The sequence below is a fragment of the Brachyistius frenatus genome, unplaced genomic scaffold (genome assembly GCF_029030835.1).
Source record: "Brachyistius frenatus isolate BFR_SWC_R1_liver_20210118 unplaced genomic scaffold, ASM2903083v1 Contig_17, whole genome shotgun sequence".
NCBI classification, from domain to species: domain Eukaryota; kingdom Metazoa; phylum Chordata; class Actinopteri; family Embiotocidae; genus Brachyistius; species Brachyistius frenatus.
This window is the reverse complement of record NW_027210616.1, coordinates 488,195-513,179: the sequence shown is the minus strand read 5'-3', so window position 1 is coordinate 513,179 and position 24,985 is coordinate 488,195. Positions and strand designations below refer to the sequence as shown.

The window sequence follows — 24,985 nt, the reverse complement described above, 5'->3', positions numbered from 1 at the left end:
TCTGCCGGCTATTCTCGTCTTTTTGGGGATCAGAATAAAGTTCAGCAATGTTATTTTATTTTTATTTTTTTTTAAAAAGTCACTGAGAACAGTTAGTTGGACAAACCGGAGGAGGATCAATTAAGGAGTTTCTCACATTGAGCAACCGTTGCCTCAAAGCGGTTCGGATGCTGGAGAGATGACGGTGACATAACTTTGGATCCGGTCGTTGAAGTTCCCTCTCGGTAAAAATTCGTCTCAAATGACGAGCGTGTAATCCGGACTGACTCGGTACCCAGGGAGCTGCAGCCCAAAAGGACGCGGGGAACCGTGAACCCCCCCCCAGCGGCTCGCCGGGATGGTGCGCCTGTTGAACTGCCTGCTGCTCGGATATCTGACCTGGAATCTGCGGATATCGGACGCTCAGGGAGAGTACTGCCACGGCTGGCTGGACGCGAATGGGAATTACCATGAAGGCTTCCAGTGTCCGGAGGACTTTGACACCATGGACGCCACCGTGTGCTGCGGCTCCTGCTCGCTGCGCTACTGCTGCGCGGCCGCGGACGCGCGGCTGGACCAGGGCAGCTGCACCAACGACAGGGAGGTGGACAACACCGAGTTTGCAGCGCGTAAGTTCGGTGTTTTAAAAGTCATTTTTCAGACTCTCGATGTAATCATTTCCACCTTAAAACACCACCTTTCTCGTGTTTGCGTTTACGTGCAAAACCTCGCAGAGGCGAATTTGTTCAGAGTTGAATTCGTCTGTATTATATAAAAAAAAAACGACAAAGTACATCATTTAAATTCTCAAATAAACGGTATTTAACTTGGCTGTAATTAAAACTAACAAACACTGTCAGATGGACATGCTTATTCAGCAGAAGTTGGAGCAGATCTTTCAGGAGAGGTCAGAGGTCAGCTGAACAATTTAGACAGCAGAGAAGGGAGAGTTTCAATGCCTTGCTTAAGGACACTTCGGGTATTCAAGGACGTAGTTTGCTGGAACCAGACCACCCCGTAGTCCTTTGAAATAATGAGAAATTAAAACATTAAACAGAAGTTTGGTGCTGTTGGACAACAAAGGCTAAAATTGTGCCAATATTCAACACAAAATCTAAACGCAAAGTTTTTATATTCTTATTAATGTCTTGTGGGGTTTTTTTGGTGTAAATTTAAACTTTAGAAATGGACACTGATGTTCTGGAAATATGGGATGTGTTATGCTTGTCACATGCAGTTAATGTCTGTTGAATCACTGCTGTTTGAAAGTTTGTATGTATTTTCAGCATTAACCAGCCTGAGAGTCCAGTTTCCACCACCTGCTTTTATCTCTACTCCAGTGGCTTCATTTTACCTCAGCACACTCCAGATTGTTATCGGCGCAAAAAAAAGGAAAAGCCGGACGAGTTTTTGAAGACCCGGTCCGTCAGTCGCGCAAATATCGTTCTTCAAAGAAATTCTCGTCAAAATTTTCACGCAGAAATTAGCACGAAACTCGATCGAGTGGAGCCGGATTACAGCGGAGGAATGTTTTCCATAGTCAGAGCCTTCTCACACAAGCAGCCCTTTTGTGCTGGTGAATATAAAGCACATTCACTTTGACAGCTCACTAATTTTCAAATGAAAGTAATCACAACATTGTGAGACACCAACTCACTTCTGTGGCCTCTTCAAACGGTGTCAAAGTGTTGCTTTGACCTACTGTTGCTTACGAAGGTTGGAATAATCGGCTTCTTTAACCCCCCCGAGGTTTTATCAGTTTTCTTTAAATTTCCCGAACGGATAAGCTTTTGAGCCTTTTAACTGAATGGACCGTGTGCACTCACAATTTCCTATTTTTCAAAATAAATAAACGTTCGTAGCTAGATTTCCTGAGTGCAAAAGGGCTTCGTGAAGTGTAACTTGAGATGTTTGTGTTTTCAGGAGGAATGTGTCGCTGATTTGTTCACGATACTTTAAAGGATTTGAAAAGAAATTGCATGATTTAAAAAGTTCAGTATCACAATTTTATTCACCATAAGTAGCCATGAAATAGGTCGTAGTTCTTGGTGACCGACGAGGTAGGACTTAACTTTAAACCTCCTGTTTCGGGTTTAAAGCCACTCATGCATTTGATAACAACTGTCATTTCTCCTGTGGGTGTGTAAACGGAGAAGAAATGACAAAGCGAAACTCGTCAGAAAACACGAGTTGTCGAAAAGACTGTAAAAACACTTACAAATGAGTTTGTATCCGAGATCAACTACATTAGTGTTTAAAACAATAATTTCTTAAATATTCATAGTGCTTCTGAATGTTTAAAGTATAATAAATGTACTTTACCTTTAAACGATTTAGTTTCTCTGAAAAATGTTTAGCTTTTAAATGTTTTTTGGTGGTTTCCTGGCCGCTGATTCTGACCTGCCTGTGCTCCTTCCCCCTCAGAGCCCGTCTACGTGCCCTTCCTAATGGTGGGAAGCATCTTCGTCGCCTTCGTCGTGGTCGGCTCCCTGGTGGCCGTCTACTGCTGCACCTGTCTGCGGCCCAAGCAGCCGACCCAGCAGCCCATCCGCTTCTCCCTGCGAAGCTGCCAGGGCGAGACCATCCCCATGATCCTCACCACGGCTCCCCCGAGCCTCCGCGCCCCGTCGCGACAGTCCAGCACTGCCACCACCAGCTCCAGCTCGGCCGGAGGGGGCAGCTCCATGCGGAGGTTCTCTCTCGGGGGCAGCAGCAGCAGCAGCAGCAGCAGCAGCACGGCTGCCTGGTGTCCGCCACCGTCTCCTCGTCAGCCTCCACTCCCACCCAGACCCCTCAGACTCTACTTCCACCTCCGCCTCCTCCTTACACATCCCCACCGGCAGCCCTGACGGGAGGCCTCCACCACGTGCTGCCCTCCACCCACGCCCAGCTGCAGCTCCACCAGCCCTCCATGCCCTCTCACGCCGCTCAGAGCGCCAGCTTCCTCCTGCCCCAGCAGTACTTCTTCCCCTTGCAGCCCGACGCCTTCTCAGCAGCCAAGGGCTTTGCAGACTTTGGGCAGAGCTGACAGGGCTCTCGGCATGGGAAATGGAGGGATTACAAGATTTGTAGAGGGTAAGATGTGAGCTGGTGAGGGCGAACACGCAGCAACACAGCCGGCGGCGTAAAAGGCCCGGCCCGGCTGAATGGACGCAGAGAGAGCGGCGAGTGGACAAGGAGTAAAATGTAACAAAGCCGCGGTTGAACGCCGCTTAATTCCCTTCCTGTACCACGGGACACATCATCAGACCTGCTAAGGGCTAGACCATGTCTGAATTTAATGCACTTTTATACTGGATACAGATCTCAGTGGTCTACGTTCTATTGTTGTTGTTGTTGTTTTTTTTATACATGCTGCTTTTCAAGGAGGAAGCTCGCAGACTAAAATCGTATCACCCTTAAAGAACAGATGAGACTGTCACTGTCAGTCTGAGACTCTGCTGAGTATTGCTCCACTTTTAGGGGAATGTTAGAAATTGGAAACCAGGGAATTATGTTTTGTTTTTTTTTGACAATCTTAAGGACCTCTGAAAGGGGGAGACAGAGGACATTTTATTTTGGGGGGGGGAAAAAAAGAGGATATTGTGAGATGTTGTACAGGTATTCTACCCAGACCAGGGCTGTCATATTGGTTCTTTTAATTTACAGCAAATAAACGTATCTCACTAATGTCTGTGCACTGATATATGTGACATTTGTCAAGTGACATTTGAAGGAAAAAAAAAAAAAGCCTGTCCAGAGTGAAGCATCACTCGGACAAAAAAAAAAAAAAGGGAAACCGGAGCGGGTCGGGTCTGCACAGCAGCCTCCTACCTGTCGCTCATTCTTGCGCCAGACTTCACGGCAGGAATGCAGCGCTGAGATCCGTCATTGTCAGTGTTCAACGAGCATGGCATGGTCACAGTGTTAAAAACAACTCGCCCCAGAAATAGAGGTTTATGTTGCACCAGCAGGTAGAGCAAAATCTTAACAAAGACCGTCCTGTTTCCCGGTTACCTGACTGTGAAATAGACTTGGCAGTCGGTGTCTCACGAAATCTGCAAACTGTTCGGTCTGAGACTGTTTTCAGGCCACATTCAGAGGTCCCGTAAAAGTCTGTGCTGTTATCACAAAATACAACTTGCACGATTTGTATCACTCGGACTCGTTCATATTGGCGGCTGTCAGTGCGAACGTCTCTATCAGATCCCGGGCTCTGCTTAAAAAAAAGGAAAATAAAAGCTGTGAAGGCGTTTTTTTATGACATTTCGTACATTTTTCAGATACTTACGATCCTTTACCGCTTTGCCAGGTTTCAATTTCTTTTCCAAGTTATCCTTGGATCCCGATTATTTCTCCTCGCACTAAATATTTGTACTCAACTGTCTCATGGGTTTCATAGTAATGAAAAATTTTGCAACATTTCTGGGTCTTTTGAAAAGTCTCACTCCGCTCGGAACAAAACCAAACTTCTGTTTACTTTATTATGAAATGTAGCCATTGTTCATCAAACACGCATCATTTCTGGCATCGTTTTGTCGGTGGATCAACGTTGATTATTGCAGGGCATCATGGGACAATAACAATCGAGCAGTAAACCGATGAGCTGATGACTGAAAGATGACTTCTTTATGAAAACATGATGGGTTTGTTTGGCTGCAGTGTAATCAGATACCTCCGTTGTTCTTCTGCTCAACAAGTGTTTGTTGAGGTAATAAATCAAACTTGCTGACATCACCAGGAACCCCGATTGTTGCAAAAAAATCAACCAGGATTGACATTTTTAAAACAACTTTAAACGTTTTCTTTATTTATTTGATGTAGTCATTTTAGTTTGGACGCATCTGACGATTACTAAATCTTTTCTCGTTTTTTGTTTTTTTTGGGGGTCTGTAAAATATCTAAAACTAGTGATGCAATCAGTCTCAATGAATAAGGCTCAGGTTGTCTTCAGTTTATGGACAAATAAACTCAGAAAAGTAGGAAAGCTTCATATTTGAGAAGCTGGAACCAAAGAGTTGTTCAGGTTTCTGCTATAAAAAAATTAAAAAAAAATGACAAAAAAAACTTGATACATTTTATGTCAATCAACTATTGAATTGAACTTTTAAGACCCAGATTACAGCAACAAAAATGAGATACAAAACCTTCTCTGCTGATTTATCTAGTAATAATAAACTCATCAAAATAAAGTGTAGTTGGGTCATTTAATCTGGATTTATTACAGGATCGGATTGCTGTCTGTGTGATCACACACACACACACACATTCGACTAAACCCCCCCCCCCCCCCAGTCATAACCAAAAAGGTCTCTATTGATATCATGTGTTTGTCCTGCAGTCTGATGCTTCGCCCTGCCTTTTCCTGTTTAGGTTTTCTGTCCCGTTTGTTGCCACACAGCCACAAGATGACGGTGATTACCTAGTCTGCAAATACACACAAGAATTACCAAAGATGTTCACATTGTTCCTCCACGATTGTAAAGTTTATTTCAGTAGTCCTTCATGGCAGTAAAAGACAACACTTATAAGTTTGCAGTCCCAACATGCAGAACAATCATCGAACAAAATGACGGAAAGAAACAAATATTGAAATAAAAGAAGTTAAAGGTGCATTTTTTTTTTCCTCTTTAGTAAAGTGATCAACACTCGAGGGAGAATCAAAAGTAGTACAGTTAACACCTCAGAGAGCAGTTTGTGTTTTCCATTCATGCAGCCCACGACCTTCACAGACAACAACGTGTGTTTTATGTTTTCCGGAAAAAGAAAGCAGTCCAAGCCTTCCACAACGACGACATCCACATTCAGCTGGTTGGAAATATTCGACAAGATGACGACCAGTAAAGATTTCACGCATAAAGACCAGCGGAGAAAGAATAATCAGAAACACAAAACACAAAAGAGCTTCCTTGTAAAGCAGAGGTACCACTGCATGAAGTAAACAAGTTACAAACATGTACACTCAAGAGAAATCATATACCGAAACCAGATAATACCAGACATCCACAACTGGAAAAGTACATAGAGTGCTTTTTGTGCAACATCTCCTGTCGAAGCAAGCCGAGCGTCGGAAACCGCCACAGTCGAGGCCGGGGGGAGGGGGGGGGGGTTTGACTACGAACACACACACACACACAGGCACACCGCACAATCTCACTTTCCCCATGAGGGCCATGCATCGGCACACGGTAGTACACCATAGCTATACCTGGAGTCGTGCAGACGGACAACTGGAGCAAGCGTCACCACGCGCACGCACACACACACACACACACACACACACACATGAAAAGAAATACACGAGGAGGACTGAGGCTCCCAGTCTCACAGAGAGGACACAGACATGCAATGCATACATAGAAGTTATCCACAGTAAAGGTGACACATACACGCGCGCACACTCACACTCGCACACGTACAGCACATGCACATGCAGGCGATAAACCGAGACACACACACACACACACACACACACACAGAAATTTGATCTCCCATGGGGAGAAGAAAGCAATCACGCGGACATTAAGTAGTCAATTATAAATAAATCAAGCTGTAACAATATTAATATTAATAATAACAAGACATTTAAGAAAGCTCCGTTTCCTCATTACATCTATTCTATCCTGCCAGTTCATCAGAGGAAGAAACAACTGAAAAGTTACAGACGAGTCATTACAAAGCCAGTCGATGCAAAATTCATACATTTCCAATATAAAAATACAAATCCACAAAATAACTATAGAGACAAAGTAGTTTTGATACCGTCGTGGAGTTTCCTGGCTAATGTTTCTCTCTCCCTTTAAGCTAATGGCACTTATGTTAGAAGGATAAAATCTCCATTTGAAGGGAAACACGGCCACCACCGTCAGCTTCACGAGGCCATCAGAGAGCCTCCCCTTCACCGCTGCAGGAACACGTTTCACATTGTAGGAGTGCAAAACTGTGGCGGGGAGACAGTGACTCTGTCTTCGGTAGGTGTGTGTGTGGAGCACTGGTCTAAGCTAGCCGGCGAAACTATTCTTGTTTTGTCTTCTAAGAGGGAAAAGTTTGACTTAGGCACCGTTGTGATTGTTGAAACAGGAGTGATGTGTGGAATGCAGTTACGAGTCGAGAGCAATACTTCTGCTGTAAAAATGGTGGAAACAGGACTACTGTCGGTTGCTGGAGGCAACTTCTTTAAAAACGAAATAAATTAAAAAAAGTTTAAAAAAAAAAAAAGATAAAAACAAAAGAAAACCAGGCACGATATCTACATACTTAAAAAAAAAAAAAAAAAAAAGTGTATCTTAAAAAGAAACAAAGAAGGACGAAGGCATGAGCAAATGTAAGGCTTTACACAATAGACGCTTCCCTTAAGTGCAAAAAGAAAATGAAAACGTTACAAACGTCTGCTCTGAAGTGGTCTGTTTAGTGCTGGAATACTCGCAGGAGCTTAGTTACATTTGGTTTAAAGGTTTCCGAATTCACTAGTACTTGGGACGACTGTAGACGCGACTGCTCTTTGGCAAATCTTTCGCAAGTTCACGTCCTCTAAAACTACTCATTTGCCCAGTGTTTTTAACGTTTGCAATAACAGCGTTCGGGAGTTTGATTTGAATTCCAGACGGTGATTTTAGGCTTTTTGGCTCAGTGCTAAAAGCTGTCATTCGTTTAAATCAGTCGCTCCCGACAAACAGAGCGAGAACAGTGAAGAGCTTCAGACCACAGACTGCTAAGAAGCACGGTGCTCATCATGGCTGCTGGACACACAACTACAGCTGATAGTGAACACGTTTTTGTTTTGTTCCTTGGTTGTTGTTGTTGTTGTTGTTTTTGTTTTGTTTTTCCCTTCCCTTTTTCAAAGACTACACAGTGTCACTCTCCTCTGTCCGTTTCATGTCCAAACACCCCCTCCCCCCCCCCTCCCTCCCTCCCCCCCCCTTCTCTCTCTCTCTTCAGTGCTGGAGGCACACGCTTCACGCCACCGCTTCACATCGCTATCGGAAACGGCTGCTGCGGCTCCAAAACTGGCCGGCCGGGAACGAGAAGGCCGGCGGGCTCACCACTCGTTGGTCCTCTGTTTGGTGGTGTCGTACGCTCTGATCACCTCAGACTGAGACACCACTCCGTTCTCATCTTGAGAGAAGGCGTAGCCATCTGAAAACGAATGCAGCAGTTAAAACAGAGGTTGTACCAATTAGTCGTTCGTGAAATTTAAAAAAAAACAACTGATGAAATGTACATTAAAAAAAAACACACACATACTTAAAACAAATGAATTAACAAAATAAACAAAATCCATTTGGGAAATATGCTTATTTTTGCTTTCTTGCCGAAGATCAATACCGGTCTCACATCTGAGGGTAAAGCTCGCAGCCAAAAGCAAGAGAGAAACAGCCTCGCTGGATAGTGTAACAAAATACACTGAATTACACCTACCAGCCGCTCTAAAACTCTCCAATTCATATTTCCGATTTTCTTGATTTAATGCCTCCATGAAACTGAAGTGTAAAAATGGCAATTTGTGCTTTTATGGGGGACTTCATAAAGTCTACGTTGGTTGTTTGGCAACCTCACAGTTATGACAAGCTTGCAGGTGGTCACCGCATTGAGCCAAAACTATAATTAAACAGGACACAAGTGTTTTAATCATTGAGCTTCAGAGGTGCTGGTCGGTAGTTTGGTGCGTTTGGATAGAACCAGGCTCGTTGTTTGATGGGTGAAATGTTAAGCCAGTGCGGCTAGCACTGGTTTGCGCCTCTTCTGACACTCAGGTCACAGCAGTAAGCATCTGCTTCTCTGAAAGATAATTACCAGCAACGCTTCTACACCCCGGAAGGTTGTTTAACAACGCTTACTGCTGCACTGAATATATTTCTAGAATCCTCAAAGACTCTTCTAACCATTCTGTCTGCAGCAAAAATAAAAACTGGAGACCTTTAACCTGTTGGGACGCTGTTTTCTATTCAGGCGGCCACCAGCTACCGTTTCTATCTTAATAAGCAAACAAGAGTTGCATCTTGGGAAATAAAGTTATTTCCTTATCGTGCTGCAGAGGGGAATATTTGACAAAGAAATGAATACTGAGCTCTGTGCCCTGAGCATAAAGCTAATGCTAATACATAAGAGGCAACAAGTAAATAGACAGATATGAGAGCGGTGTCAATCTTCTCATTTAAAAAGAAGAAAATAAGTAAATTTCCCACAATGACTGTTCAGTTCAAATAAATCATGTGATGAATATAAATCACGACAAGGACACACACACACACACACACACACACACACCTCCCCCTAAATTTGCATCTGCTGCCCTATGATCTATCACCTAAACTGTCCTACGGGGTCTCACCTGACCTTTGACCCTTGACTCACCTTCAGGTGTCAAATGACTTGCTCAGTACCTGGAGGACAGCGGGAAAGTTCAAAGGACCCCGCTGAGACGAGTGCATTGTGGGGGAATAACAGCGCAACATTTCATCATTTCAGCGTTATCTCGCTCTACTGAGTTCAACTGAGGACACACGGGAGGCACACGAGAGGAAGGACAGGAAGTCAACGACCAAAAGGAGGGAGAGGGGCGTCTTATCGGGGAGCTACAGGTGGGCTGGAGACGTAAACGGGGTTAGGTTTGAGTATTGAATCTAAAAAGGTATCAAACAACAACGGTCTCATCCCCACCTATGAGACAAACAAAAAACAAACTGATCAGACAGGAGACATAAAACAACAGAAAAACAGAAAACCCACAAAAAAACAAAAACCCATGTTTAGAAAACCATCGGGGAGAAAATGGGACCCTAAGTTTGGACGCTTTAGGTACTTTTTCGATGCGTTACTATGAATGAAATCCCGTTATTTAAAAAGGTTTCAAGCTCCATTCGAAGGGGATTTATCTCTCTCTCTCTCTAGGATGTGGGGTGGTTTCTCACTCGACATGATAAGTGATTTTCTTCCAGTCTGGAGTGTTTGTCTGTGACTTTTCGCCCCAAACCCAGAAATAATTATAGCCTCATTACCGACAGATTTTTGGAAAATTCACTGAGCCTCTTGTGATTTATTTCAGTCCTGAGAGACACTCACTCACTTAGAGTGTCTACTACCTCATCAGCTGAGCGCAGTGGGACAACAGAGAATGAAGAAAACGTGACAGACATATCGCTCCTTAACAGCATCAGTAACTTTGCCCAGAGAAGCTGAGCTGACTTATTGTGTCTGAATGGGGATTTAGATGTTGCCCCAAACAGTCAAACAGTACCGATATAACATTAACTGAAGAAATACATTTGTAAATAAATAATTGATTCTGACTGCCACCTTTATATATTTCATAGTTTTTAAAAAATATATATATATATTTTTCAGATCATGTTTTCATGTTTCTGACTAACTATAAAAAATAATTCATCAAAGAGTTCATATATAGTATTCGTCAGGTAGATTTGGTTTGAGTTCAGACACAGGGAGCTAGGTACGATCTCTGATCGACGTCCGTTTAACGCAACGTATTTCTGAAAAGAAGCAGGACGAGCAAAATGTTACCGTCTCTCAAAGGACAGAGTAATACAGAGTGTGTCAGAGGAGGAACAACGACGCTCGATCTGCTTTCCTACCCCTGACAGGGCAACGTGTTGGGGAGCAGATAAATCTAACACGGATAAACTAACGGCCTGGTGCCTCCACCCCAAAGAAAGAAAGGAGAAAGAGAGAGAGAGAGAGAGAGAGAGAAAGAAAGAAAGAAAGAAAGAAAGAAAGAAAGAAAGAAAGAAAGAAAGAAAGAAAGAAAGAAAGAAAGAAAGAAAGAAAGAAAGAAAGAAAGAAAGAAAGAAAGAAAGAAAGAAGTTGTGAGTAACTTACGGAGCAGGTTCTGCTGCATGGATTCAGAGCGGTACAGACTGACTGTGCTCTTCTTGAAGACGTTCTTCAGGAGCTGAGCTCTCTCTGTCAAACTACACAGAAACACACAGAAACATTCAGTGTGTTAGCAGCATGCTGAGCACCACAGGCAGATTTAATGACCCATACATCAAGGCTGTCCGAGCGCTCGGACCTGCCAACTGCTCTACCTGCTGCTCCAAACACCGTGGAGGGAGACAAAACTGAGGAGACGCACAGCAATGGATAAAGTGAGGGGAAACAGCAGGTCGGCCAAAAATCATTCATGTATCCGAGTGTTGGTATCTCTCCATGTTTGTTTCTGTACAGGCGCGTGCGTGTGTGTGCGTGTGTGTGTGTGTGTGTGTGTGCGTGCGCGTGTGTGTGCGCGTGTGTGCCTGCAGCCCGCTGGGTCCGGGACAGCGGCCAGGCAGGAGGATCACTTTCAGCCAGCGGGAGATCTCACTGATCGGCTCCACGTTGGTGCCTGCTGCCGGCCTCAGACCCCAGAGCCCAGAGAGCAGAGCAGACCTGCTTCAGCTAAGACGTTTTTAGAATATACAGCTTTAATATGGGACGACTGTTGCTTTAAAATGAGACATTCGGCACTGGAGGGGGGAGGGGGAGAGGGAGGGAAGGGAGACAACCACATTTATGACATGATTGCCGATATTACAGTCAAACTCCTGCAATTTCGCAGCAATTTTAAGGTTTCTCCTTTCCACACAGGAATACTGCCGGCAGCAGGAGCGTGACTATTTGTGACATTTTGAGGGATTTTGGAGGATGTAGATGATTCTTCCTCCAAGTTCATCATGAGAATTTGGGAAAATGCTTCATATTTTGTGAAACAGCCAAGGCATCAAGCAGAGACATATGACACCCCGAGTCAATACAGATTTGTCATTTTGCCATAATGTTAATGTGAGCCATGTGAGCGATGCTGCAAATCAAAGAAGAAAACTGATTTATGGCAGGATTTGAGTTTCATAAGGAGTTTTGCATCAGTTTTGTGATATGTCCTTTAATTAATTTGCCGGATGAACTTAAAATAGATTTTATCCATAAACAAATCTAATGATATGATGACTCTTTAAATCGTTTGCCGGTGTGGATAAAGCTCCAGTCATTTCACATGGAATTGTTGTTGAAGAACAGATGACTTTAGCTCATGAGAGACAGTTATGTTTACTGTGTTTTCAGCCACTTTTGTGTTAAGTCTTAGCTTTCAGAAAAGTTCTCAGTCTCGAAACTACGTACAAGTCAGAAAATCATTATTACAACAACTCCAACAGGCCATGAACGCATCATAAATGTCCACGGAGGACAAGGTTCATTGACAGATTTAAGGATTCTTGTGCTGCTTGGCAAAAAGTCTGTAAATTGTTGTAAAAAAAGAAAGTTGAAGGTTGATTATTTACCCAAAGCTCACTACTACTTGCTACTTGCTAGCTTGCAGGTGTGGACATTTACGCAGTGACTGACAAGTAATGGTTAAGATAATGTCACCCAATGTTGCTTCAGACACAAACGCTGAACTTTGAATGTCTGTGTCACAACAGTCCATTAAAGCAAACAGCAAACTAAAAGTAGAGAGAAATATTACTGGAAATATTCTTTGAATTGCAAAAACATGATCATGTTATTACACTGACACAAATTGTTTTTGATCCACTTACAGACAAATAATTGGTTCACTGAAATGACGTAAATCTAAAATCACAGAGTAAAGACAGGAGAGGTGAAGTGGTGTGTAACAGTACCTCTTTCCGTGCACAACTGCTCCAGGGTCTTTAGATAACGCCTCAAGCTCCTGCACCTCATCCACCAGGGTCTTAAAATATGCCTTCTTCACACTGTAAATGAAACAGTATTTCATTTAATTAAAATCATGTGGCAGATGTTTTCACATGAATCTGCTGTGGGCTGATGTCCACCAGACCCGAGGCAGAAACAAACATTTCCCATGGAGTATTCACAGAATGGAAAAATGCTAGACTTCCTTGGAAATATGAGCGAAACACGCAAGCGGGAATTTCTTTTGTAGATAGGGGAGATTCTGGAGGAATTTCCTGTATCGGATGTATATTGGAGCGATGATGAGCGAAGAGAGGAAGACTCACACTTTGTAGGCCACGTCAAAGACCAGCGAGGTGACTGGGATGAAGAGCAGGCCCATCCAGAAGAACCCTGAACTGAACATCATTTCCGCCTGTCACACACACACACACACACACACACACACACATATATATACACTTATTCTCAGGTCACTGTAGACAATGCAGAGTTTAACTACCAACACAGAGTAAAAAAAAAAAAAAAAGACGAGCTCTTTAAAAGAAGAACCACCCGATAAAGGACAACCACCACATATCAAAACACATACATGACAAAAGCAGCCCAAAACAACCAGTTATATTGTGGAAATAGAGAGAAGAGGGCTCTAAATAACTTGTCAAAGTGGGTTAATCCTCCATGACTAAATGATGCCATGTTTTCGTTTGGATCCACTCCGCCTCGCCGGCCTTCAGGGTGGAGGAAGTACCTGTGACGCATTTAGACAGTGGAATCTCTTTCAAACGAAAACAGGCCGGTTGTGTGCTGTGCTCAGAGCTCCTGTCAATACATCAGAGGAGCCACGGGACCGTGATCTGAGGGGCTTTTAATGATACGTTCAATACAGCCGCCACTCAATCTTAGTGAGTGTTGATGAAGCATAACAGCTGTAATTATGGTAGTTTCTTGATTTCCACATTAGATGAGCTCCAGATTCCTTAATAACATAATTTTTTTTAGAAGATTTTTCCAGTTACTTTAAATGGGTTACAGAAAGCCAAAAAGGCTGACTGGAAGAGTTTATAATTTTTGGCTTATTTCTGATTCCTATTTCATCGCGAATTCTTTTCTTGATTACCGGTCGACCTAAAAATGTCAGACAGTAGTGTGAAATGCCCACCACAGTCTCCCACAGCAACCCCCCCGTCGACCACACGCGCACAAATAAAAATAAAACTGCAAATGTTATCATTGTCGAGTTGACCAAAAGTTCAGACAGAGATGATTTTCTTTGCTGTCGCAGAAGTCCTTTAAATCATGAGCTAGTGTTTTATTTCACCACAGTGAGTAACGAATGTTCACGTTGAGTTCGTGAGTGATGAGGTTGTTTTTGGGTCCACGGCGGCGGGGAGACAGCGGATTGTCCCGGTGGGGGCGAAACCTTCCAGCTCTCTGCGTGAGGACGATGTTTGTTTTGGCAAGCCGCTATGAAACTATCTGTCATTACACGTCAAAGTGCAAAACTCGCCCTCCTCGCATTGTAACGTGCCACTTGTTTAAACTGCTGAGGCCCCCGCGGCAATACTGTCTCTGCTGTAATGTGACACAGGCCGCGTGCGCGCACAAACACAAACACACACGCGCGCAAACACACACACACACACACACACACACACACACACACGCACACGCACACGCACACATGCACACACCGACGAGTGTCAGAACTATCAAAGCGCTCGGGTTTGCTGAAATTAGCTAATCTGTTGGCCATTACCTGCAAATTGACTTTGATGTCTGACAAAACACTGGAGGAGAGGAAACCCCAAATGACAGGAAATCAAAAATGGCTTTTTCCTACAGGTTTGTGAAGGGACACGAATGAATAGAGCGTTTTCTGTGTCGCTTGGAACTAAACATTTATGAGATGAGGGAAAATTGCACCGAAGCACGGGATATTTTCACGTCAATTTAGAAATTACGCAGCACTGGTGGAAACATTTACTGTTTTTTGTCGTGAGTCACTTTAATTATTTTCGTTTTCATCCAGCGTATCATGCATTTTAATGGGGGTGTTTAAGCTGTCTTGAGAGTCTTTCGAAAATAAACCAGGGATGTATACTCAGCATATTAAATCAAAGTCAAACAGCTTGAAAAATAAACCAAAGTAGTCGTTCACAAGCTCAAACTATGAACCATATTTATATATTTCCATACATAACTCTGGGGCACAAACGATGTATGTACAAGCCTGATGCTTTAAATATCAAGTTTATCATAAAATTCAATATTATGGGTTAAAAGATTTGGTACAAAGACTTATTAGAACATGAGGTTTAACTGTGTAAACTTCAGCGACTGTAAGACAGTAACAAAATAGAGACCGACCTAAATATATTGCATTCATTGTTAATCAATCTGACGTCAAACATTCAAAATCCAAACAAATCTGATCAGTTACAAAACAACAAATGTTAGTGTTCCTGCATCTGGACTGGCTCCATGACTACGAGCGAGGCAAGCAGCGTTGGTGGACGCGAGCGACGTCTCATACCAGGGGGCCTTCTGGGAGCTGCACGGGGCGAGAGGGGCCCGGGGAGCGGGGCTGTATTTTTAGGACAAACTAATAAACTTGTCTGGCTGGACAGACAGTAGTGTCCGCTGGCCAGGAGGGGTGTGTTTTGACAGGCCACGACCCTGCTCCCGGCCACACAACCACACGCAGACAGACTAGACAGGCACAGGCAATCTCACACACACACACACACACACACACACACACACACACACACACACACACACACACACACACACACACACACACACACACACACACACACACACACACACACACACACACACACACACACACACACACACACACAACATGCCAGCTAGTGCATTTGCTGTAAAATGCATGTTTGAGTACTTACTTATTCCATTATCATTATTATGGTCGCCAGATCGTAAAAAGGTGTCTGATGGAGTTTTCATGAAAACAACCAAATTGCGTGTGTGTATCGTGTTTCCTACTAAAACACACAGATCGCCCTTGAGGTTTAACCCAGGCGAGAACTTCAAAACAACAACAAAAACTACATTGTTCAGATCCGTGTTTACTGGACCGCCAGTCTTTATTGGAGCGAAACTACGTATGTCGGCGCATGAAAATTGCTTGTTAAGTATCGTGGTTATACTTTGCAGTTATAAGGTGTGGTGTTTTGAAGGAAGGAGTTCCAGGAAAAATAAAAAATCATTCATTCTTCAGCCAGCGGACCTTGTTGAAATAAAAGTTTAAAAATACAGAACATCAAAGATACAACTTCATCCAATGTTATAAATCTTTTAACTCGGCAGGAAAACTTGAGGGGAATATTGTTCCCAGACCTAAAAACTCGGAGTTTTTTGCGCTTCCTTTTCCAGGAAGACTCGATCAGCGGAATCCGGCACCTGGCTGATCATGCAGAAGAAAGCCCGTCGTCTCAGCAGTTTGAATTATGTTAATGACTGCCATTGTAATGGTAAATGTGAGGTGAGGTTATCCGCTACTTCACATTTCACCCCACAGGCCCAGAGTAAGGTTTAGATCCTGCAAACAAAACGATGAAAAGCCAACTTCATAACGCTCTGGCAGCTCTAAAACATCCCAGAGATGCTAATATTCAGACACTGGCTGTTCCGAGTACACAGAGCTCCTTTGTCTAACACTTTAAAAGACAGATTAAGAGGAGGAGGGTTAGACTAAGTTGCATTCTGACTAATACTTCTGTCTGAATCCATCTACAGTATGTTGATTCTCCAACTTCTTTGACCGGACAACACTGTGCATGTCGGCTTTAGTCGGAGGGGGGGGGGAATTGAAGATGAAACTATACATTTGGCCAAAAACCTCAACAGTCTTTCCTGTGCAAATAAAAAGTACAAGCTTCTGGATAAATTTCAAGAAAACACAGCACAGTAGAGAAGAAACAGACAATTGAGGATGACAGAGGAGAGCACGAGAAGCAAAAACAACCAAGAAAGCAAATAAAAAGAGCAAACAGGCGGCCCGACAAGGTCAAGGCAAACCCTCAAATTCCACAAATGTCATTAGCAGAGACAAATCAGCCAATAGCCACCCTGAAAAGGTCAATGTGGAAAACAAACAGTGATTTTCTCGTTTGGATTTTTCTTCCACTCCATGCTCTCTGCATGTCGCCTAACAAAGAAAACCTCTTTATATAAACTCTTGCAGCTCAGCAGTCTCACAGACGACTACACACACAAGTGATTTACAGTGTGTAAAAACTGCTCTCTTCACCCACAGGGTTCGTTGTCAGTTATTACATTAACCTTGTGTTGTAGTGTTTATCAGTTATTAGCCAAATGAGGACAAAGAGAACAAAGCTTTCTTAAACTACACTTAGTCTTAAAGAAGGAACATAAGGACACAACCACAGTGATTGACAAGGGATCAATAATATCAAATTATCCCTCAGAAAAATTGAGCAGTCGTGAATATGTCAGATACCAATCATTAGAGTTTCTTTTTTTTTTGGCAGCTTGTTTCTACTTTTCAACTTCTGAAGTTCTGCCAATCATACAAACACAAAACAAGAACAAATGCCAGTAATCTCATCTGTGAACAACTTTTGCAGTCTGAAAATCAATCAAATCTTCATGTTTTCTTGTCTGTCTACTGGTGTGAATTAGTTTTGAAAAGAATAGTTCTGCCAGCTAAATACAAAAAGGACAAAAAAGTGGAGATCCATTTCATCAGTCGTTATGACTTCTATTTGACAGAATACATTAAAATAATTTTTTTTAAATCTTGAAACTTCGAGGAGAGTGTCGATCGCTGGCAGGTTTTTTGCTTATTTAGAGGAATTTGATTGCTGAGTCTCAAATGTCAAATACCCTCTCAGGCAAGTTGCAAACAACAATAAACAACGTTGAGTGAAAACTAAAGATGACAGATAACCTGTCTGACACGAGTTTCAGCCTTCTCCGAGTCTGTTCTCGGACAGCGGTGTGACTGCCTGGAAGGTACAAATGGATAAAACCTCACGAAGTGATAATAATGAGTAAAACGAGGTCACTCGTACTCTCCTTTTTAAAAATCGAATGTGAAAGCAGCAAATTAATGTTATGACCTATTAAAAATGTGTGTTTTAATTACTTAAAAAAAATGGGATGAACAAACAATTTAGAAAATCCATGTTGGTGTTTTTTGTTTGATAACGCATCGATTGGATAAATTACATTTCACTCACATTTACTGACCTAACTGTGTCTCTGCTGAGTAGCTCCTGAATTTTCCTTTAAAATGGTGCCACGCAGACATTTAAACAACAATATCATTATCACACAAAACTTTGTTTTAGGGACAGACTTATTGTGGACATGTTAAAAACGGATTATATTGTTTTTTTAGTGTTCTGTACAAATATGGTAAGTGCAGCTGCTACAAAATAAAGCTGGAGAAATATTTTTTGGGGAATAAAGTGGCTGATGGAGAATTGAAGACGCCCACTATGATTAACATTCCTGTTTCCTAGAGTTAAGAGTTTCTCGTGACAACCCGTTCACTCAACTTAAACTAAATAAATCTGCCCGTGAACATAAACCACTCAAATTAATAAATAAACTGATATGTTTCTATTGTGACTATTTCATACACTTGTTAGATATTCCTAGCACGCTACACAACAACAAATTTCTCGGTAAAGCGATTCCTTCCAGAGAAAACGTTTCTTATCACCGAGCAGAAACTGTGGAAGAATCTTGATGCATGCTTGCAGAGTGTAAAATCCATGTGCAGACGACAAGTAGAGTCTGACAGAGCGAGAGGTGCTTCGCTGCAGCAGCAACTGAAAAATAGCAAAGGTGTGTGTGAAAAGTGAGGAGAGACAGAGAGAGAGAGAGAGACAGGACCGAATAAACTCTACTGGAGCCAGCTGTGTTGATAGCAGAAGCAAGTCAGCAGGCAGCAGGTCAGTGTGACAGAGTGTACATGATACATCTCCTGAGGTGAAGCTAAGCCGCTTAGCATGGCAGATTACACTGCCTGAACCGAATAATCTGACATTCTCTTTTGATATTTGTGTCAGACTTTTGTGAGGTGAAAACGGGATGAGATATGCGTTTGGGATCGGGCCAGTCTGCAGAGTACATGTGAAAAGCATACAAGCTGTTTGAGTGTGTCTGCTGGATGGATCCTGCACCTGTCTTGTCAATCGTCCAAAGAATATTTTTGCCTGACATTGATGAATGTGTTCAGATGGGGCCGAGCGCTGCTTAGCGTCTCTTGTTAAAGGCGGCGAGCTGGGTAGTGAGTGAGAGCAGAAACAGGAGAAGAGGCGAGTTCTGGTGTCTGTTATGTTGTTGGCCCCCAGGTAGTTTTTTCAACTGGCAGAGGTGGAGGGGGGTGGGGGGATGGGACAAAAAGACAGCTGAGGAAAAAGCAAAAGAAAGTAGATGGGAGGACAGAAAGCACTTTTTTTTTTTTTTTTTTTTTTTTTGTCTTCTTCTAAGATTCAAGTACACAGGCAGGGAGGCAGGGCTGAAATATGCGAGGCTCCATCAGGGTGGAGAATAATCCTGCTCTTAAGAGGCTACGAGGTCTTGGAAGTGGAGATAGTGTCTCTGATGCCCTCTCAGGTTTCACAGAGATGTGTCCCTGTTTGATGATGTACTGGCATCCCTGAGTTAGTGCTGGGCATAGAGTTACCAGCTACCCACAGGACACCATTACTGTCTTCAGTCAAGTGCTGCAGGGCATGGATGAAAGCACCGGGCTTCACAGACGGTGGATAAGATGAAGCTTATATACCTATGGTATGTGTGTGTGTGTGTGTGTGTGTGTGTGTGTGTGTGTGTGTGTGTGTGTGTGTGTGTGTGTGTGTGTGTGTGTGTGTGTGTGTGTGTGTGTGTGTGTGTGTGTGTGTGTGCGTGTGTGCGTGCGTGCGTTCGCGTGTGTGTGCATGAGATTGGCCGAGCAAGTGACAGCAAAACAGCATTTCTTTGCATGCGCAGATAGTTGTTATACATTGTGTCGTGCCAAAAATACCGTTGCTGTGGGGAAACTTTTGTCCGACAAGAATATCGCGTACACTTATATGTAATTTCCCTCAAAAGTCGTCCATTCCAAAAACACAAACTATAATCATCCACCCAACATAACTGATCGGAAATGACAGATTTTTGACTAAACATTGTGCTCCACGAAAGGAATAGCTTGGCATTTTGGGAGACGTTCACTTTCTGGCAGAGAGTTTGATGAGAAGATTGATACCATGCTCATTTCCGTATGGTAAATATGAAGCTACAACCACCGGCAGCTTAATGTAGCTTAGAATAAAAACTTGAAACAGGGCGAAACTGCTATTCTGGCTTTGTTTAAAAGCAACAAAACCCGCCTACCGGCACCTCAAAAGTTCACTATTTAACATGTTACATGGCATTTGTTTAATTTGTGCAAAAACCAATGTATAAAAACAACATTTTTCTGTTTTTTTTATGGGGGTTATTGTTTCTTGGTGGGCCACAGCAACTTCCTGAGGTCTCTGTTATATAAATACTCCAACACGTAGCCTCCTGTGAAACAGAGATGTGTCATTTTTGCAGTTCTTATTTTATACTGATTAAACAAGCAAGGCGTGCGGTGTTAATACGTGAGCTTTAAAGGTGCTGGCAGGTGGACTCTGTTACTGATGAACAAAATCACAATCTGTTTCCAGTCCTAAAGCTAAACTGTGGCATTATATTTAACACACAAGTATGAGAGTAGCATCAATCACCTTATTTAACTCTCCGCTAAAGCTTGAAAAAGCATTTACAAAACCTTTTTTTTTTTTTTTTTTTTTCAAATCATCATACTGAGTAATGATGTGTTCATCTTTAATCTCACCAGAATCCCAACAAATCAAGAATTTTCTCTTCAGACAGACGACAAAACCGGCCTGTTTCTGAAGCTCGGGGTACCTGAATATAACTGAGCACACAGACCTTTGATGAGGTAATATGTTCTTAATTTAGTTGTTTTTTTTTCGACAGACCATCTTTCCTCTTAAATAAGGAACTATAAACACCACTGTGACCTGATTTGAAAGGTAAATTAATCATACAAAATAAAGATTTTTCCATCACTAATCGAGGGGGGTTGATGCAAAATGTCCCGGTTAAAGACATTTCTATTAAGCTGCTGTTCAAGTTTCTCACTTGTATGTTTGAAGTTTCCCATCCAACATCACCACTGATGGCCAAAACTGGTGTAAATGTATGAACTACCACAAACAATCGAATAACTCAATAATAAACTGAGTCACAATTTACATTTTTACTGAATCCTCAAAGCCAGAAGTATTAACTAAAGCAGAACACGCATAAGACTTAAAGAGTTCTGAAAGTCCAGATCGTTCCTTACTTGTGACTAGTGAGACAATAACTACTTTTAAGAGGGATTTTCTGTTTTTAAAGAATATTTTCACTTCTTAGAGTACATTATACTAAATTATGAAGTGATCTGTTTGCTCAGCATCCCTGCAAAGACAATATTTACTGTGAGGGGCAGATTATTTGCCTCTGCTGCAGGCTGTGTGTATGACAGCCTTTTTCTTTCAATAGCTTCCTGCTGTGCTCTTGTTCACGAATGAAAAGATGCCTCAGTCTCTTCTCCAGAATGCACTGGGAAATGTCACCTGTTTAAAAGGTTCTCATTGACCACCTGTGGTGACTCAGAGAGACGTTAGTTACATTCACATGTAAATAATAACTCCTAAAAGAATAAAGTAAACAAAATACTTCAGGAGTATATATCTATATCTAATCAACTTTAAAGGGCTTTTTAAACTCATTTTCTAAGATGTTCAGAACGTGTTGTCCTCATTTCTCTTTGCTCAGCTTACTGACTGCTTCACTGTTTCAGTGTCACCTGTGGATACTCAGAGTCCGGGAGGGAAATGTAACACAAACATGGGGCAAATTGGCCCAATTAAGTCATTATGCAACACAAGCCAAAGGTCTAAACTAGTCCTCTGGCTTTACTTATACACTCCTTTGTCAAGTTTAACTCGAAATTTTCCCACCAATATCTTTCTGCAGAATCAGAATTATAAGGTGCTACAGGTCTGTCAGTGATAGACGGTCATATCAGCAGTTTCTTTTAGTGCTGGAGGAAGTTGTTTCTGTAAGAGTGTGTGTGTGTGTGTGTGTGTGTGTGTGTGTGTGTGTGTGTGTGTGTGTGTGTGTGTGTGTGTGTGTGTGTGTGTGTGTGTGTGTGTGTGTGTGTGTGTGTGTGTGTGTGTGTGTGTGTGCGTGTGTGTGTGTTTACCTCGCCCGACATGTCGGGTGCCAGAGGGATGAGGGGCCACAGGGACGAATAGATAATGAAAAACACCACCCACAGGCCGATGCTTCCCCAGATGGCGATGTGGCTGAACTAATGGAGGAGAATCAGAGGACAATAAAGTACCAGAAAATGTTAATGTTTAATGATTAATTTTCTCAAGATTTGAGTGAGACTACAATTTGCCGACTGAAGCTGTATTTGAAGCAACATTTTCATTCATTTACTGTCTTGTTTGATGCAGTTTTTTTATAAGTTGGGTTTAAAAGTTTACATCTTTACATGCAAGTTTACAGTTCCTTCTGACAACTTGAAGGAGTTTCCATACGTGTCATCGCTGTGGGTTTACAGTTACAGGCCCAGTGGGAACAAACCATAAAGAGATTTGGAGATAAGAGGATGATGTAAAATATGTCACAAGCATCAGTGGTCACATAAAAAGGAGGAAATGAAAACAGATAACAGAACCTCCAGCTTACCATGGTCCAGGATGAGGTTTCAAGGCCGGCTTTAAGACAAACTGTGATGACCACAAACTGTGGAGACACAAATCACAGTGTCATTGCACAAAGAGTATCCCCTATACAGTAATAAAACTGGTCATGGGAAATGCATCACACATATCTGAGTTTACATTAAGAATATATTTCACATGCTGTACAGTATAAAAGTGGAAAAGACAGCAGACAAACTGAAAGTCACAAGAAAAGGAAGTAAAAGTGATGTTTATTCACTGAAATTGGATAACACTTGGCTCGGACACCTGCACTCTTTAAACACAGCAGAAACACTGCCTGTCAAGAAGATTGGTGCACTTACTGTGTAAACCATGTTGCCTAAGAGGAGATAGTCTGGAGTTCTTCCGTTGCCAAAAACTGTATCTGTGAAGGGAATCAACAACAGAGGCTTTTAGGGCCAACGCGGTCTCTCCTCAGTTCTCTGGGTTTCACACAACACACGTAGGAAATTACTTTAAGTACAACTCAGTGTGAACTTTATCGTAAACCAATTGGAGTGTAACAGGGAACTTAAAGTGGAAACGCAGTCAAATGCTGCATCCATTACTGTCCTTTGAGCACGGCTGGAACGATAATTCTGTATTTCGCAACTATAAGGAAACCGTGTTTGTGTGAAAATCCATCAATGAGACTGAAAAGTAGAATTGATGTGCATTCATTATTTTCAGAAACACATTTTCTGGCTGATTCTTGCCAAAACAGAGAAAACAAAACAGTTTTAGTTATTTATTCAGTCATTAAAAAAAGGAACCCAACAAGTGTTTTTAAACTTTCCTAAATTAATAAGATTGTAATAAACGCAGACATATTGCTTCAACCCGTCCAAGTGGGTTTGGGCTGAGTCTAAAATATCAACAGTGTGCGACTGCCAATAGAGAAAGAAAGAGAGGCTCCCTTTCCCTTTACTTCCGGCTGGTCACATGTCTTGTGTGCAGTGAGGCTTTGCTGACAGCCTGTCAGTCAGAGTGAAGGGGCTTGGCGCCTTTGTTTGGAGAGCAGGCCCAAGCTTGTGTGGTCCTCGGCTCTGGCCAGCCAAGACTTACCGACTCAAAGATCCCTATTCTCTCTGCACTCACACACACACAGAAACCTTGCATCTTAATGTGAACAAACATACACAAAGTGACCTATGGATCAATAAAGATATTGTGAATAATATTCAAATTTATATTCGCACACAGAAACACTGATAGTTGTTTGTTCGGATTAAAAAAAAAAAAAAAAAAACCACCATTGTGGGCCTTGAACAAACAGGAAAGTGTGTATTTGAGTGATTTATGAAAAATTAAGTGCAAATAACTGCATACAATAAAAGCATTTCAGCAGTCATTGGTGCAAAAATGCACATACGCTTGTTAGTGTGTGTGTCACTCAGACCGGAGCACACACATGTTTGCAATTCATGACTGGATGCTTGAAGAGAGAAGTAATTAAGACAAAGTATGTGTGTTTGACTGTCCGTCTTTATCCACCGAGTCCACCGAGAGCCGTGGAGGAGTCTCTGGGAGCTACTTACCATGCTGGAAAGCTTTAAGGGGGACCCAGAAGAGGATGACGGAGTGGAAGAGGCCGTTCAGACAATGGGCCCAGAAGACCTGCAAAAAAGAGGCAAGAAGGATGGAGGGGAAGGAGGGGAAGGAGGCAAGATGAGGGAGGAGAGAGGGTAGAGGGAGGATGGGGGTTGGGGGATGGTGGGGTGGTGGGGAGGGGGGTAGGGGTTGGAGGAGATTCCAATAAGAGAGAGTGCGAGACAGAGAGAGAGAGAGAGAGAGAGAGAGAGAGAAAAAAAAGCATGAGAAAAGGGTGTGTGGAGCTCCAGCTTTCCAAGTGACCCCTGACCTGGGCCCTTTGTGCCAGCCCAGCGCTAGGCTAAGTGGCGGTTTTGTCGGGGCCTCCACGCTGAATGGCCACCCCGCTGACAGACACGTTGTATATCCTCTGTGTGTGTTATGGGGGAGAGAGAGGCTGCTGAGTGTGTGTGTACGAGCAGTGAAAGGCAAGTGGACAATATCAATGTGCAGGTTTTAACTTGTAGTTTTTCTTTTCTTTTTTCTTTTTTTTTTAAGATCATTCTGTGTAACGGAATAAAAAAAAAAAAAGGGAGCACAAGAAACTGTAAAATATACACACACTCGCCCCGACAATAAGAACATTATACAACATTAAAATATGTGCTGCCAGTGTGAAGGTTTCCTCTCATTTCTTTCATTAAGCTTCGGCGCTTTCATGTGAGAATTTTAACTGGTTTGGTAATAAATGACAGGAGAGTTTAAACAAGCAAAAATCAGTCTAGAAACACACACAGGAAGACTGACAGGCCTGACAGAGATTAAGCTGTTTTCATGGTAATTATTAAGGGACTGGAAAATCGTGGCGTGGACTGCAGTCTGCGTGTGTGTCTGTCTATGGAAGCATACAGACTTTGGATGAGTCGTTTAAATCAATACTCCCACTCCAAAACCACCTTGTTTAAAATTTACGTTATGCAATGCCCGAGCCAAACAAAACACTAATGGGTCATGTAGCATGAAACAGCCGTGAAATCTATTCG

General features: G+C 42.6%; 2 protein-coding genes across 5 annotated transcripts in view; one reads left to right on the top strand and one right to left on the bottom strand.

Moving 5' to 3' along the window:
* Positions 1-145: 145 nt before the first annotated feature.
* On the top strand, positions 146-3,544 carry shisa3 (shisa family member 3). The gene is given in 3 exon segments (XM_069694193.1): positions 146-608; positions 2,404-2,682; positions 2,685-3,544. Coding segments are annotated over 3 exon segments (873 nt in total). The 5' UTR covers positions 146-337; the 3' UTR covers positions 3,008-3,544.
* A 3,623-nt stretch (positions 3,545-7,167) lies between these two features.
* Positions 7,168-24,985, bottom strand: part of atp8a1 (ATPase phospholipid transporting 8A1) — a 102,248-nt gene continuing 84,430 nt past the window's right edge. For all 4 annotated transcript variants that reach the window (XM_069694187.1, XM_069694189.1, XM_069694188.1 and 1 more), the window contains 8 exons: positions 23,951-24,029; positions 22,736-22,797; positions 22,396-22,452; positions 21,902-22,009; positions 12,936-13,024; positions 12,576-12,668; positions 10,795-10,886; positions 7,168-8,094 (listed from right to left, as the gene is read on the bottom strand). In XM_069694187.1, coding sequence (XP_069550288.1) covers positions 7,997-8,094; positions 10,795-10,886; positions 12,576-12,668; positions 12,936-13,024; positions 21,902-22,009; positions 22,396-22,452; positions 22,736-22,797; positions 23,951-24,029 — 678 coding nt within the window. In that variant the 3' untranslated portion in view covers positions 7,168-7,996. The remainder of the gene's footprint in view (positions 8,095-10,794; positions 10,887-12,575; positions 12,669-12,935; positions 13,025-21,901; positions 22,010-22,395; positions 22,453-22,735; positions 22,798-23,950; positions 24,030-24,985) is intronic.